This window comes from Pantherophis guttatus, chromosome 1 (genome assembly GCF_059756535.1).
Source record: "Pantherophis guttatus breed Tessera chromosome 1, ASM5975653v1, whole genome shotgun sequence".
In the NCBI taxonomy this organism is placed as follows: Eukaryota; Metazoa; Chordata; class Lepidosauria; order Squamata; family Colubridae; genus Pantherophis; species Pantherophis guttatus.
In genome coordinates this window covers 260,027,705-260,041,878 of record NC_142063.1, presented here as the reverse complement: position 1 = coordinate 260,041,878, position 14,174 = coordinate 260,027,705, and the positions used below count along the sequence as shown (strand labels likewise).

The 14,174-nt window shown below is 36.3% G+C and overlaps 1 protein-coding gene across 20 annotated transcripts in view; it reads left to right on the top strand.

Annotated features, from left to right (window-relative positions):
• REPS1 (RALBP1 associated Eps domain containing 1) overlaps window positions 1–14,174 on the top strand; it is a 45,932-nt gene that overhangs the window by 30,102 nt on the left and 1,656 nt on the right. For 8 of the 20 annotated variants that reach the window (XM_034418910.3, XM_087887271.1, XM_087887258.1 and 5 more), the window contains 9 exons: window positions 2,456–2,543; window positions 4,692–4,793; window positions 6,391–6,460; window positions 8,462–8,580; window positions 10,295–10,359; window positions 10,647–10,829; window positions 10,966–11,061; window positions 12,230–12,378; window positions 13,551–13,656. In XM_034418910.3, coding sequence (XP_034274801.1) covers window positions 2,456–2,543; window positions 4,692–4,793; window positions 6,391–6,460; window positions 8,462–8,580; window positions 10,295–10,359; window positions 10,647–10,829; window positions 10,966–11,061; window positions 12,230–12,378; window positions 13,551–13,656 — 978 coding nt within the window. Of the gene's footprint in view, window positions 1–2,455; window positions 2,544–4,691; window positions 4,794–6,387; window positions 6,461–8,461; window positions 8,581–10,294; window positions 10,360–10,646; window positions 10,830–10,965; window positions 11,081–12,229; window positions 12,379–13,550; window positions 13,657–14,174 lie in introns of all 20 variants that reach the window. The other 12 variants (XM_034418909.3, XM_087887263.1, XM_034418911.3 and 9 more) reach the window with 3 other exon arrangements.

Genomic DNA, 14,174 nt, shown 5'->3' with positions numbered 1-14,174 from the left:
ATGACTGAATTGGAATATTAAGCCCACATTGTCATTAAAAGAGATCAAGAACAAGTTACTTGTCAGTGATTTCCTCAAAGCAGGAATAAGTAGTGGGAAGAAAAAAAAATAAGATATCAGTAATAAAAAGTTTTCATATAACCCCTATGTCTGCAGCTTTCTTGACTAGCAAACTAGCTTGTTCTTGACCTTCCTATCCAGAACTTTGCATCTTATTAATATAAAAAAGGCATACAAAAATGGGGAATGATAAAAATTAATAACAATAATAAACTCTGCAAAGAAGGTGAAGCAGTGGATCACCAATAACTAAGTGCTGCAAAGAGATCACATACCCCGTTTCCCCCAAAATAAGAGATCCCCTGATAATAAGCCCAATCGGGCTTTTGAGCGCATGGCAATAAGGCCAAGCGCTTATTTCAGGGTTCAAAAAATTATAAGACAGGATCTTATTTTCGGGAAAACATGGGTAGATTGACTACAAGTAGCAGCATGACAAAGTGGCAACAATGGCGCATCGGATGTTCTGCAAGAAATATTTATCTGCAAGCAAGAATTGGTGGAACCACAAAATAAACAAAGAAAATGAAGAAGCTAAAGTGCTTTGGAACTTTTAACAGACAAGCACCTGCCACATAAAACCTTAGACTTAACCATTGTTAAAAAGAAGGACAAAGAAATCTGGAGAGTTCTTTGTTGTTGCAGTGCCTGGAGACAACAAAATTGAAGAGAGAGAATGGAAGAAAATCACAAAATACAAATAGAAGAGAACATTCTGTTCTTCAAACAGAAGTAGGACAACTGAGGCAAAAGAAAGCAGAGTAACAATAGTAATAGGTACCGTGGGTGCAATCCCAAAACATTGGAGCACAGGTTGAAATGATAAAATCCCCATTTAATTACAAAAGGCAGTTTTACTCAGAACAGCAACCATAGCTTTAATACCATCAAACAAGATCTGCCTATCCCATGTTGTTGGGAAGAACTTGATAAGTAGCTAAATGCCAAATCCAATCTAAACATTTGGCTGAGTGTAAACAACAACAATAATAATACTCCTTTGAACTAATTTGTGCTTCCTGCTTAAGGCCTGTCCTCCACAATGCAAGAATCAGTGCCCTAAAGCAGAGATTCTCAGTGTCGGCTGAAGATCTCCGAGACCTTTTCAGGGGGCTCACAAAGTGAAATAAATGAATATTTTTAAAATGTCTCAATTTTAATTTCTAATACAGTAAATAATAATAGATATAAGCCACAAAAACCAAAGCTCTTTGTGTTCCTCAATTATTTTTAAGAAAGTAAAGGGGTCCTGAACCAAAAATAGAAACCAACATATTTCAAAATCACTGTCTTAAAACATATTTAGCCCTTTATTTCATGTTATATTGCTGCTTAGTAACAAAGTTTGCCTGAAACATGGAAATATTTATTGTTCTATTAGTAGTCCTCCAATTTACCATATTGAATTGTAGCTATGCTACTTCAGATCACAGGCAGCAAATTTTTGCTTCCTTTATTTTGCTTTGTTTGAACTTTTGTCCAACGTGGTTTTCCTATAGGTAGCCCTTCAAAATTAATAAGGAGCACAATAAAAATATAACATTTTTTTCTCTTTGGAGGTGGGGATGCATTTCTGCCTAGCTTGTTGATGCCTGTTTCTCTGAGTAAATTATTAGACACTATATGATGCATGTGCTTCTGAACATGTTATGAGTTTATGGGCAGAATATTGCATAAAAACTGCTTTGGGAAGTTTTACACTTGTTTACTAGTAACTACCAATGTACTTTGCTTTGGTATTGAGGAAAATAGACATGCTTTCCCAGTGAAATGTTGTGTGCTTTTGTGCAATGTCAGCAAAAGAGCTGATATTCATTTATGTAAGATCCCAAATATGTGTATAACATATGTGCAAAATTTTAATGCTGTTGCATTATAAAAGAGATTTAGAGAGAGAGATAGTAACCACATTGTACATAGTGTTCTTGTACACAATATTTAATTATAGCCAGTAAGCCATAAAGGTCAAGCTATACTTCTTTCTGTAACATAATTAGTCCAATTTTCTGATAATCCTGTAAATGAAATTAAAGAAAATTTAAGCATTGCTTTGTAGATTTGCCTCTTTTTTTGATAGTAGCCTTATGTAGATGACATAATCAGAACAAACGGTTAAGTGTAGATTGCTTCTTAAGAGAATACATAAAATTGAAATACTGTATATCTAGGGAAAAGGAACACATAAGCAAGCAGCAACAAAAGAAGAAAAGTGAAATGGGTATGGATATGGATATGAGTAATAAGACTGAGAACAATTTATCTTATTTCTTATTTTTAAACAGTCAACATAGTTTAATGTTTCAAATTTTAACATAAAATGATATATAGCAACCAATCTATTCAGGATAGAATAATTGGTTTAAATAATTTCCTTTCAAATCCCTTTCTGTTTTAGGATACTGCTATTGTTCACCCTGTTCCTATTCGAATGACACCAAGCAAAATTCATATGCAAGAAATGGAACTTAAAAGAACTGGAAATGGTAAGAGATGTTTGTCACTTATAGAAGTATCTTTTTAATAGCCAAGAATCGCTTTCACAATAATTAGTTATTTGTTAAAAATCATAAAATTAAAGGCTCCAAGGAAAGACTTTAATCATTTTGTTACTCATTATATATTTCAAAATACGCCATTTTTTAAACTTGGTGCACTTAAGAGTGTTTTGGGATAATTTTGACTCAGCCAGTAATATTTTATATGAATATCACATATTGTATTGGAGTAATGTAATGGGATTCAGAAACACAGGAAACACTTTCACCTTAAAAATTAATCGAACAAAGAGTCTTCAAAAACTCTTTCAAGGACAAATTCAGCCAAACTGAGCCTCAATTTTAACTCAAATGTTTCTTACTAATTGACTTTTTCTATAGAATAAAATATTGCATTTTATTATAAAGAAATATTGCACAGAAATGTTTAAAATGTTCCTAAATTCTTAAGAGATATTTCTCTGTCTCTCTTTCTTTGTCTCTGTCTCTCTCTCTCCCTCTCTCTCTCTCTCTCACACACACACACACACACAAAACACACACGTATCCTTCCAGTTAGTATTCCTTCTTGTTTTCATATTTACTTTTGATTTTATTTTTAGTTAGTTTTAATTCAAACTCTATTGCTGTTTTTTTTTTTAAATGGATGGATATCCAGGTTTTGTTACCTGCTAGGGTGACTCTAGGGGACACAGTGGCTTAGTGGCTAAAATGCTGAGCTTATCGATCGAAAGGTCGGCAGTTCAGCGGTTCAAATCCCTAGTCTCACGTAATGGGGTGAGCTCCCATTACTTGTCCCAGCTTCTGCCAACCTAGCAGTTCAAAAGCACATAAAAAATGCAAATAGAAAAATAGGAACCACCTTTGGTGGGAAGGTAACAGTGTTCCGTGCACCTTTGGTGTTTAGTCATGCCGGCCACATGCCGACCATAGAGATGTCTTCAGACAGCGCTGACTATTCAGCTTTGAAACGGAGATGAGCATCGCCCCCTAGAGTCGGGAATGACTAGCACATATGTGTGAGGGGAACCTTTACCTTTACCTAGAGCAAACATAGGCATTTTATCTTTCACTCTCCCTGTCTGGGCAGCAGCCATTGGGAGGTGAGGGGAGGGAGTAGCCCCTTAGCAAAATTAATTGCCTACCCATGTGGAAAAGTATAAACTAACAATATGTTCCTGATTCACTGAGAAAAGTTTTGAACTCTGTGAAATAACCAATATAAAAAGAAAGTGTCAGGCAGACTGTTAGTTTTTGGTATGTGTATGTGTGTGTGAGAGAGAGAAAGAAACAGATTGTACCACTGTATCTGTATCACGAGATGATGATTAAGGCTTGTGACAGATTGTACAGTGCATCTTTCACTAATGGCAACATAAATTGTTATCCTCAGTTAATTCTTCTGTCAAGAATCCAGCTCACCTCTGATGTAGTATAGATCTTAAATACTGGAAGGGGGTCAAAACAGATTTAGTTTGGTACTTATGTGAAGTTGAGTTCCAATACACTTTTGTAAGAGAATTTTATATTTGAAAATGCATTTTTATATTTTAAAGAAGCACATGATGTCCCTGATTTTCTGTAATGACAACTAGAAAAACAATACAGCTCAAATTGTAAACCAAATTACCGAGCAAATGCAAAATTTGCTATTGCTTAACACATTGTAAGCCGCCCTGAGTCTCCGGAGAAGGGCAGCATATAAATCAATTTTTTTTAAAAAAAATCGATCATTAGGAGAATATTTACTAGGGGTAATCAAAGTTATATAAAAGCATGTACAATTTATCCAGATATCTTAGTGAGGCAAGGTTGTAAAATAAAGGATAATGAAGAAACAAACTGCAAAAGTTAAATTAGAGATTTTAAGACATGATCTCTTTATTGGGTTGCTTTTGAATAAAAATTCAGGTTCAACATTGCAACATTCAGAGTTTTAAATTTCCCATGCTGAGTCTGACTTCATATACCGAAACTAATTTAACATACCATTTGTTTTCTGTTTTCTTGTTTCAAATCAGGCAGGCAAGTGCACCGTTATTGTTTAGTGGCTTGCATCAAACTTCACAATCTTAGTCTCAAATAGTCAAAGTAATTACCTAAACTTGCACTGAATGTTTTTAAATTTCTTTCCAGATCACACAAATCCTACTAGTCCCTTGCTAGTGAAGTCACCAGATCTTGCAGAAGAAAGTAAAATAAGTTCATCAGTAAAATTCACAGGAGGAAATACAGCTGGCAAGTATCGGTATTTATTTTTCAATAATGTGTTCCAGGCAGCTTAAAAAAAAAGTAAAAATAAGCAAGTATAACTTAGTTCTCTTCTGACTCAGCAACAGTGTGTTTGGAAAGGTTTTCTAAGATTCAGCAGCTGTTTTATAAGTGTCGTGTTCTTAAATTGTCTGAGATGGTTTGTAGTTTTTATGTACAGGTAGTCCTCGACTTACAACCACAACTGAGCTCAAAACATCTGTTGTTAAGTGAGACATAAACAAGTTTTGCCCCATTTTATGACGTTCCCTGCCTCAGTTGTTAAGTAAATCACGCAGTTGATAAATTAGTAAGCTGGTTGTTAAGGAATCTGGCTTCCCCATTGATTTTGTTTGTCAGAAGGTCACAGAAGGGGATCGTGGGACACAGCAACGGTAATAAATGTGAACCAGTTGCCAAGCAACTGAATTTTGATCACATGTTCCTGTGGATACTGCAAAGGTCGTAACTGAAAAATGGTCATAAGTCACTTTTTTCAGTGATGTTGTAACTTTGAACAGTCTCTAAATGAACTACTGTAACTCGAGGAGTACTTTTAATCAAAATGTTTTCTCCTAGTATAAAGATACCATTTAGTTCAGTAAATATCCAATCCCGTTTATGGCAGGTGAAGATCTTTCAAATTTTATGATTCACACAATCCTTTCTAATAGAGATTCATTCATGCAACATAATTTCCAGATGGTAGACTATAATTTTCTTTTTTATAAATATAATTTTTTTATTATTATTATTATTTTAAACAAAGATAAAACATTCCATCTTTCCTCATGCAGTGTGTCGTCTGGGTACATAGATCTCTGTGCTACATCGTTCCTCATTTATCACATCTTTCAGGTTCACATTAACATTAATTTTATAATATGATAAGTACATTACAAATTTAAATATTGTAAAATTCCCCATTTTCTTCTTAACATCTTTCATTAATAATACCATATTAACATCAAATATCATCATTCTCTTCATACGTATACTAACAATATACTAACAGTCCTGCTGGAGAAGGACGGTATACAAATTTAAATAAATAAATAAATAAAATTTTCATCTTATTTATAACTCTTTCTTAATATATTTTCTACTTATTTTTGATCTCCTTCATTTCCAAACTCCATTTTTATTCTCCAACCATTGATAAAGTGGAGAGATTCCTACTGAAGAGAAGGTGATAAGGAAAATATTAGAATGTGCAGAAATGAATAGATTAACGTTAGCATTAAAGAGAAAGAGCAAACTGAATATTATATGATATGGGAAGGACTATAAATTTCTTAAAACTAGCATTTTTATGTGACATTCTGCTCACTTAAAATTATTTACTCATATACTGTAATTTCTTTTATGCCGTAAATATCCATTGTGGGCGATCTACATACCTATAAGAGCATACTCTTAATGGTAATCTCAGGGCTGGACACTAGAAATGTGTTTTATGTCAAATATTTTATCAGTTGGATTCAATTTATTATTTTTTGTATTCTTAAAAGTTAAATTCATTCTGTAGATTGTAATGTAATATAATTCATCAAGGGTAAGATTTTATTTTAATTTATTCCAGCAGATGGTTACAGCAGCTCAGATTCCTTTACTTCAGATGCAGAACACATTGGAACTACTGTAACTAGACAACGGTAATTGGCTGTTTAAATATTAAAACAGAATGCTGTTTGGTTGAACTGGTCATCCTGTAACGTGTTTGCAGAACATACTTTAGTCTAGTAAAACTTCCTGTGATTCTGTGATAGTGATTCAAGAGTTTATAATATTCCCTGGTATTACTGTTCTACATTTAATAGCATTATGTTGATTTTTCTGTGACATTAACAGAAAAATAAGATGAATGTTTGTGTACTACTTTTTAGAGTTATCAATTCAGAGGATTTGCAGTGATTTAGACTTTTAGAAGTTAAAACCTTCACAGACTGTTTACATAATTAGATGACTGAGTTCTAGGCAAAATGAAATGGAATAATGAAGGTACCTAGTTATGCTTTGCTGAAGGTGTCATTCTGTCACCAGAAATCCTCAGCTAAATTGTCACCCTGTTGCTCTTTTTGCTATTAATCTTTTTTAAAAAATAAATTGTTCTGAAAATAATAGCACATTCTATAAGTGTTCCTGCTAGTTGTACTCACCTAATTTTATTTGCTTATTAACAACATTGTATCCTGCTTTCATGAAATAAAACAAGAGAAGTACAATATACAGCTGCAAAACAAAAGCAGGAAAATGGTGATGAACTCAGTCATCAGTTCATAAAGTTACACAATCCTTATAGTGAATAACATAGGTGCAAATAATAAGAGAGAGCCCCCTGGAGATGCTGTTTCAGCAAAGCACTCCTCACCCTTCTCTGTTACTTGATAGAATAACTGCTTTCCAATAAATAGCTTGGGCCACTATCTGTTGTTTTTAAGTTCCCAACTTCCCTGGCTGCACAGTCCCAGCTTTCTCCAAGATTGTTGAGGAAGGTACAGTACCTGATAAGGTCAGAAAGAAAGGCCCTGTTGCCCCAAAGGGGTTCCCAACCCCTGGTCTGTAGTCTGGTACTGGACCGCAGCCCATTGGGAACTGGGTCATGCAAGCAGCAGGTGAGCACACGAAGCTATATTTGTGCAAGTGGCACACGTGTGCACATGAAACCATCCCTCTCCCTTCTCCTCCCCCCGCCTCCCCCCCCCCCCCCGCTGCCAGTCCACAGAGCCAGATAGGTTGGGGACCGCTGCTTTAAAGTTTTTCATTCAGCCTTTCCTCAGCTGGTATTTTCAAAGTCCTTCCAGATACTATAGATTGCGTGTTGGATGAAGTGATGGTCTAGCACAGGTATGTCAAACTCACGTCACGTGACATATCACAACTTTTTTCCCGTCGCTAAAATGGGTGGCCATGGCCAGTGTGTGATGCATCTGGGCCGCGGGCAGGGAGTTTGACACCCCTGGTCTAGCACATCTTGATGGGGCATCAGATAGGGGAACACTGCCTTGATTCATAACATATCCATTTTCAAATGTAAATGTATAAACGAAAAAGGCGCAGCTGAACGATGTAATAACAATTATAACAAATGCATCAGGTGTGGTACGCCCTACATGTCTTAGGCCCAGGATATTGGCGGACCACCTGCAGCCAGCAACAACATCCCATCGCCTGGTTCGTGCCCATAGGAAGGGCCTGCTCAGGGTGCCATCAGCGAGACAATGTCGGCTGGCGGCCCCCAGGGGTAGAGCCTTCTCTGTGGGCGCGCCCACTCTCTGGAATCAACTTCCCTTGGGGCTTTGGCTGGCCCCTGACCTTCGCACCTTTCGCCGCGAATTAAAAACTTGGTTATTCGAGTCCCCCAGCCTGGATTGATGGGGTTTTTTGCAGGTTTTTAATTGTATCTGATTCAGTTAGGCATTTTAACCTGCATTATGGATTGTGGTTTTATTGTTGTGAGCCACCCTGAGTCTGTTGGAGATAGGGCGGCATATAAGCCTAATAAAATAAATAAAATAAATAAATTTAAAAATGGGTTTTTGCATTGTATAAGATCAGTATTATTATTTTGTAAGTTAATATGTTACTTTTCTGACCTTTTAGTCTTTGGAAGTTGCAGTTTGCAATAGAATTTCTGTAGTTCCATTGTTTTTCAGGTCACATTCAGGGACTTCTCCAGATAACCCTGCTCCTCCTCCACCCCCTCCAAGGCCTCATCCTTCTCATTCACGATCATCGTCTTTAGATATGAATAGGACCTTCCCAGTTACTCCAGGTGAGTGTAGCTGAAATGTGTGAGAGGTTTTTTTTTGTTGTTGTTGTTTTGATTAACACATTTTTAGAAATGCACATGTTGCTTGTGAAATAATGTAGATTTTCCCCCCAAGAAATATTAAAGAAGTCTTATGAAACTAGTGAAATATATTTAATACTATTACAATTAAGGTAACATATTAAATGCTACAAGACTGCTTTCTAATACAGAGGGAAAAAATAACTTTTGAAGTACAAAATTAATGGTATTTTTTAAAAACATTACATATTCAAGTCTTCACAATTCTAAGAAGGTTAGTAATACATTCTATTCCTCAAGACCGGCAATTAAAATGCTATTTATTATGTTTCCTCAGAGGGAAATTCCTCAGCTCTTAATATTCCCTAGGCCAGTCTTGGTAGTATGTTTTTTAACAGAGGAGTTTAATGTGATATCATTACTATAATTAAATTCTGTAGTCTTCAATTTTAAATCACAGGAATGTCTATATAAAGCTCAAAGGGAAACATCTCTGATACAGTTTAGCAAACCAGGATTCCCATTTGTTAATGACAATCTGTATATTTTAATTTGGAGAGCATGATATATCTTTTACCATGAGATGTGGTGTTACCATAAGATATGCGGGCTGCCAGCCTGTCTGGCTTCAGAAGCATTGAACCAATTTATGGAAATCATAAATTGGTCTTGATGGCAGTGTGTGGCTGCCTCTGAAGGCCGTCTGCTGGGAGACTAATAGACTATATCCTTACTATTGATATTGATATTGATATTCCTGATTGCTTATTTGTACCCTATGACTATCCTTAAGTGCTGTACCTTATGATTCTTGATGAATGTATCTTGTCTTTTTATGTACACTGAGAGCATATGCACCAAAGACAAATTCTTTGTGTGTCCAACCACACTTGGCCAATGAAGAATTCTGTTCTGTTCTGTTCTGTTCTATTCTATTCTATTCTATTCTATTCTATTCTATTCTATTCTATTCTATTCCATTCCATTCCATTCCATTCCATTCCATTCCATTCCATTCCATTCCATTCCATTACATTACATTACATTACATTACATTACATTACATTACATTACATTACATTCTTTATGCAGTTGCTTGGCCATTGAGAGAACAGATTGCTGAACTACATGGGCCAGAGGCCCAGTGTTTATATTCTTACAGAAATAATTTCTCAAGAGTTATAACCAAACAGAAAACATTGATTTAACCAAAAAATAATAATAATAATAAAACCAAGTTGAAAAAGGATACTGGCAAATGCCAGTTGTTACTGGGCACATTAAAATCCAATGGCTCCCATGGATAATTGTATATATTAGGTTATGAATCACTTAGGTAATTTTTTTTGTATGCCATTCAAGGTCCTATCAATTGTAATTGCAACTGTGACTTTGTATACATTTCAGAGTAATATAGACATTCTAAAATTTAATAGAGATGGTTTAAAGAATTTCTACCTCTTTGATACTGTATAGAATTAATAAATGGAAGACTTTGTCTTCTATTAAACCTATTAAACTTTGTACACCCTTAACATGTATGATGGGCTGAAATAGAGCAACAGATACTACTGCGGTATGACTCTTAATTGACAGGATGCTGTATTATATCCAAACAACAGCTAAACATTTTCCAGAAATTAATATGATTAGTGTATTATTAAGACAGAAGGTTTTCAGTCTTACTGTTTTTTAGGTCAACAGCAGACTGGAGCGATTGCTTGTCCCCCTGCAGTGCCTCCAAGACCTCAGCCCGCACAGGTATATTTGAATTTCTGTTTTAACTTAACAGTATTTTCTTGTGACATTATTTTCAGGATTGCATTTTCCTCTTGGCCATGAAATACAGTTCCCCCTTTGTTACAGGATTCTTTGCCAGTGCATAGGACTGTCTTGGAGAAAGCAAGAAAGAATTTTGTATTCTCAAAACGATGAGTTCTCATAATGTGACTTGAGTTGGGGATGACTAGGTTAAGTGTATAGTAGCAAACTTTTTTGATCGACTTTTTGCATTATTATTTTTTTTAAGTTCTTATTTTTAATTATAGGCTGGAAGCCACGTTCATCGATCATCAGATGCTGACGGTTTAATAGTGCACAACAATACTTCACCTCAACAAATCCCAGAACAGCCAAACTTTGCAGACTTTAGCCATTTTGAGGTTTTTGCCGCATCGAATGTAAATGAAGATGATGTTGAAGAAATTGAGAAACTTCCAGAGGTTGTCCAGGTTAGCACATATCAATATATCTATATCTATCCATAGCTATATTAAGCACTGTACCATGAGACTTTCCCTAAATTTGAAGAGCGCTTTCATCCTTAGCCTGGATAAGTTTCTGGAATATGTTTCTGACTCTCTTTAGGTAGAAAAACCCTCTGATACTGCAGGATCTATAAGAGTTGCCAAAGGAGATGGAAGAATAGAAGACAAAACAGTTTCTACTACCCCTGCAAACATGGTATGCAACATACTAACAGGTGAACATATCTTATAAAATGTATTAATCATTGCACAGAAAGCAATTCATTCAGGTTTATTTTCTTTCCACTGTTTATAAATAATGAACCCAGAGCCGATAAGCTTTTTTTGTTAAAGAACTGAAGAATCATGGGAAATCAAGGAATTAGCATGAAGTGCAAATGGCTGCTGATTTATTTTGCAGCTGATGTCTTCAAAGAGGTTGATGAAAATTAACTGCTTCTACCAAGTGAGATGACCTCTCAGAAAAGGTCCTATATCCCTAGGCACAGCCACCTTATAGCTTGTAGAATTGTGTGTGGTCTCTTATTAAAGAGAGTTACAGTAAGATCTCTTTAAAAACCATAATTAATTGTACTAATTAGTTTAATCACTAGCTTTCTGGGTGTGCATGTGTGTGCCTTCAAGTCATTGTTGACTCCTGGCAACTGCATGAACTTTGCAAGATTTTGGAAGTGATTTGCCATTGCCCTCTTTCAAAAGTTGAGAGGAGGGGACTAGCCCAGGTAACCTATATGGCTTTGTGCATAGGATGGGACAGGAACTCAGACTCCTGGTTTCTAGCCTGATGCCTTAACCCAGGGCTGTCAAACTCGAGGCCCGCGGGGTGCTTAGATCTGGCCTGCGCAGCCACCCTGAAAACAGTGAAGGACCGGCCTGCAGTGCCTCTGCCAGAGAAAATGGAGTTCGAGAGCGCCACACATGTCCCTCCCAGACTCCATTTTTGGTCGTGACGCCTCCTACAGCCCTTTGCCAGCAAAAACAGAGCTTGGGAGAGCTGCATGTGGCCCCCTCAAACTCCATTTTCGCTGGTGGAGGGCTGCAGAAGGCCTTCACTGGTGAAAATGGAGCTCAGGAACCCATTTTACTGGCAGAGGGCTTGGGCCGCCACAGGCACCCCCCGACATGAATGCCGTCAAGCTGGCCTTGCCCACGCTGGCCATGCCCCCCTCCCCCAAGGTCAAACACAACCCTGATGCAGCCCTCAATGAAATCAAGTTTGACACCCCTGCCTTAACCCCTACATCAAAATGGTCCTTACAGCTTAAATAATTAGTATTTGTAATTATTTAACCAACTAATATTTCTGAGGTCAGGTGAAACTTATTTCAATATGTATTCATCAACCATGATGACTCTCTTTTCAGGCCAAAGGCACTACACCTCTAGCACCACCACCAAAGCCTATCCGCAGAAGGCCAAAATCTGAAGATGAGCTGAGACCTGAAGTTGAGGAGCCTGCGCAGAAAACAGGTGTCATAGCTGCTGTTCTTGCTTCTCAGCCATCTATTCCTAGGTAACCCAAGATGTGTATGAGTATCTCTGATATTTTTATTTTAAATAGCAAATAGATTTATTAAAGGAGCATTTAATGGTATATGATGCTTGAATTCTCGAATTGCTAAGAAAAGCAGTATGAACAAGCTTTAATCTGCACACAAGCTTTAATCTGCAAAAATTGAGGCTGTAGAGAAAATTACTACAAAATTATTTTGCAAGCTACTTTTCCAAGTGTCTGTCTATTAAAATTCCATAAAATATCTATGTATTCTGTATAAGTGTGGAATGGAATGGCTTGTACAAACTCATTGAGGCACATAGATCCTTCTTTCATCATGTGGCGCTTTTTTATATGATTGAGAGAATGCAACTAACTAACATTGGGTAACTTTTTCCATTTGGTTGATGTTCTAAACTGAAATTGAATTCTAACATGTCCAAGGGGAAGGCTGAAGATTGAGACCTTTTGGTATTTCTCTAAATTAGAGTGGTCAAAGTGCAGGATAATATTCTTCTGATTTTGTAAACTGCTTCCCCACCCCCCACCCCAAAAAAACCCCTGTGATTTTGTTGCTTAATTTGGGGGGTTCTGGGCAAAATATGACAACGGGGAATGCATTTGGTTACAACCTAAGTTTACACAGGCAGTCATATAAGCTGGTACTATTTAAACTCTTGTTGGAAACATGTTCAGTGATTTTAAAGCTATAAAGTTGTGAAAAATAAAATAAAATAATGAAATGTGTAGATAACAGCTTTGTTGTTCCAAACACTTGAAAAAAGCTGTTGTATATAAACAGGGAGCAGAACCCACACTCACTGACATTGATGTTGTTACCTAGATGGGTAATGAAACGTTTGCAAGCAAACAAGGAAGTTCAGAGAGCAGTAAGGGTTCCATAGTTCCTGAGCTACAGATATTCTGTCCTGTTGGAACTTAAATAGAACAATTCAAAAGTGATTTGAGTTATTCAACATGGGATCTCTTCATAGAAAAAAAGAGTCTTAAAAAGTGCCAGTAAATGCATATAAGCTTTAAATACTTTACATATTAGCTCTACAACTGTACAATTAAACACATTACAGAGCTAAGGAATTTAACAATATTGTGTTCAGAACAGCTTGAACTTTTAAAGGGAAAAAGTATTCCACAATTCCTGAAAGTTGTTTCATGTAATGTGTCTTCAGATCGGTGGGAAAGGACAAGAAAGCTATTCAGGCATCAATTAGACGCAATAAGGAGACCAATACTGTTCTGGCCAGACTGAACAGTGAATTGCAGCAACAATTAAAGGTAAGATAATTGACAAGTTATTATGAGATGTTTTACAAACATACATTGTGCCTTCCGTTTAGCAAACTTGTAAAGAAGAGCCCTGGATCCATAGCTCATGCTTTCAGTTTGCATGTTCTCTTCAGCTACTTTCTTGATATAGTTTAAGTGAGCTGTATTCTGCAGAATATCAAAGGTTTCAGAATAGATTGGAAAACTACTTAACAAGATCCATGAGATGAGGGAGGAAAAGGGAAAAGAGCCAAAAGTATCCTAAGTATGAATGAGGAGATGTTGACAATCTATTCTCAGATGTTTCACTGAAAAAGTTGGTGGAACAATTATCATTAGAAGATTGTGACTGCAGATTCACAAAGAATATAAGTTTTTAATTGTCACTACATTTTCCCATCAACATAGCTTTGTAAAAGTAGATTTTCAGTATTATTCACAACAACTACTCTTAGGACAATAATGAATTTGACTACTGATAAACTGACATCATATGCAGTTCATACATCTATTAATATTTTCTATCT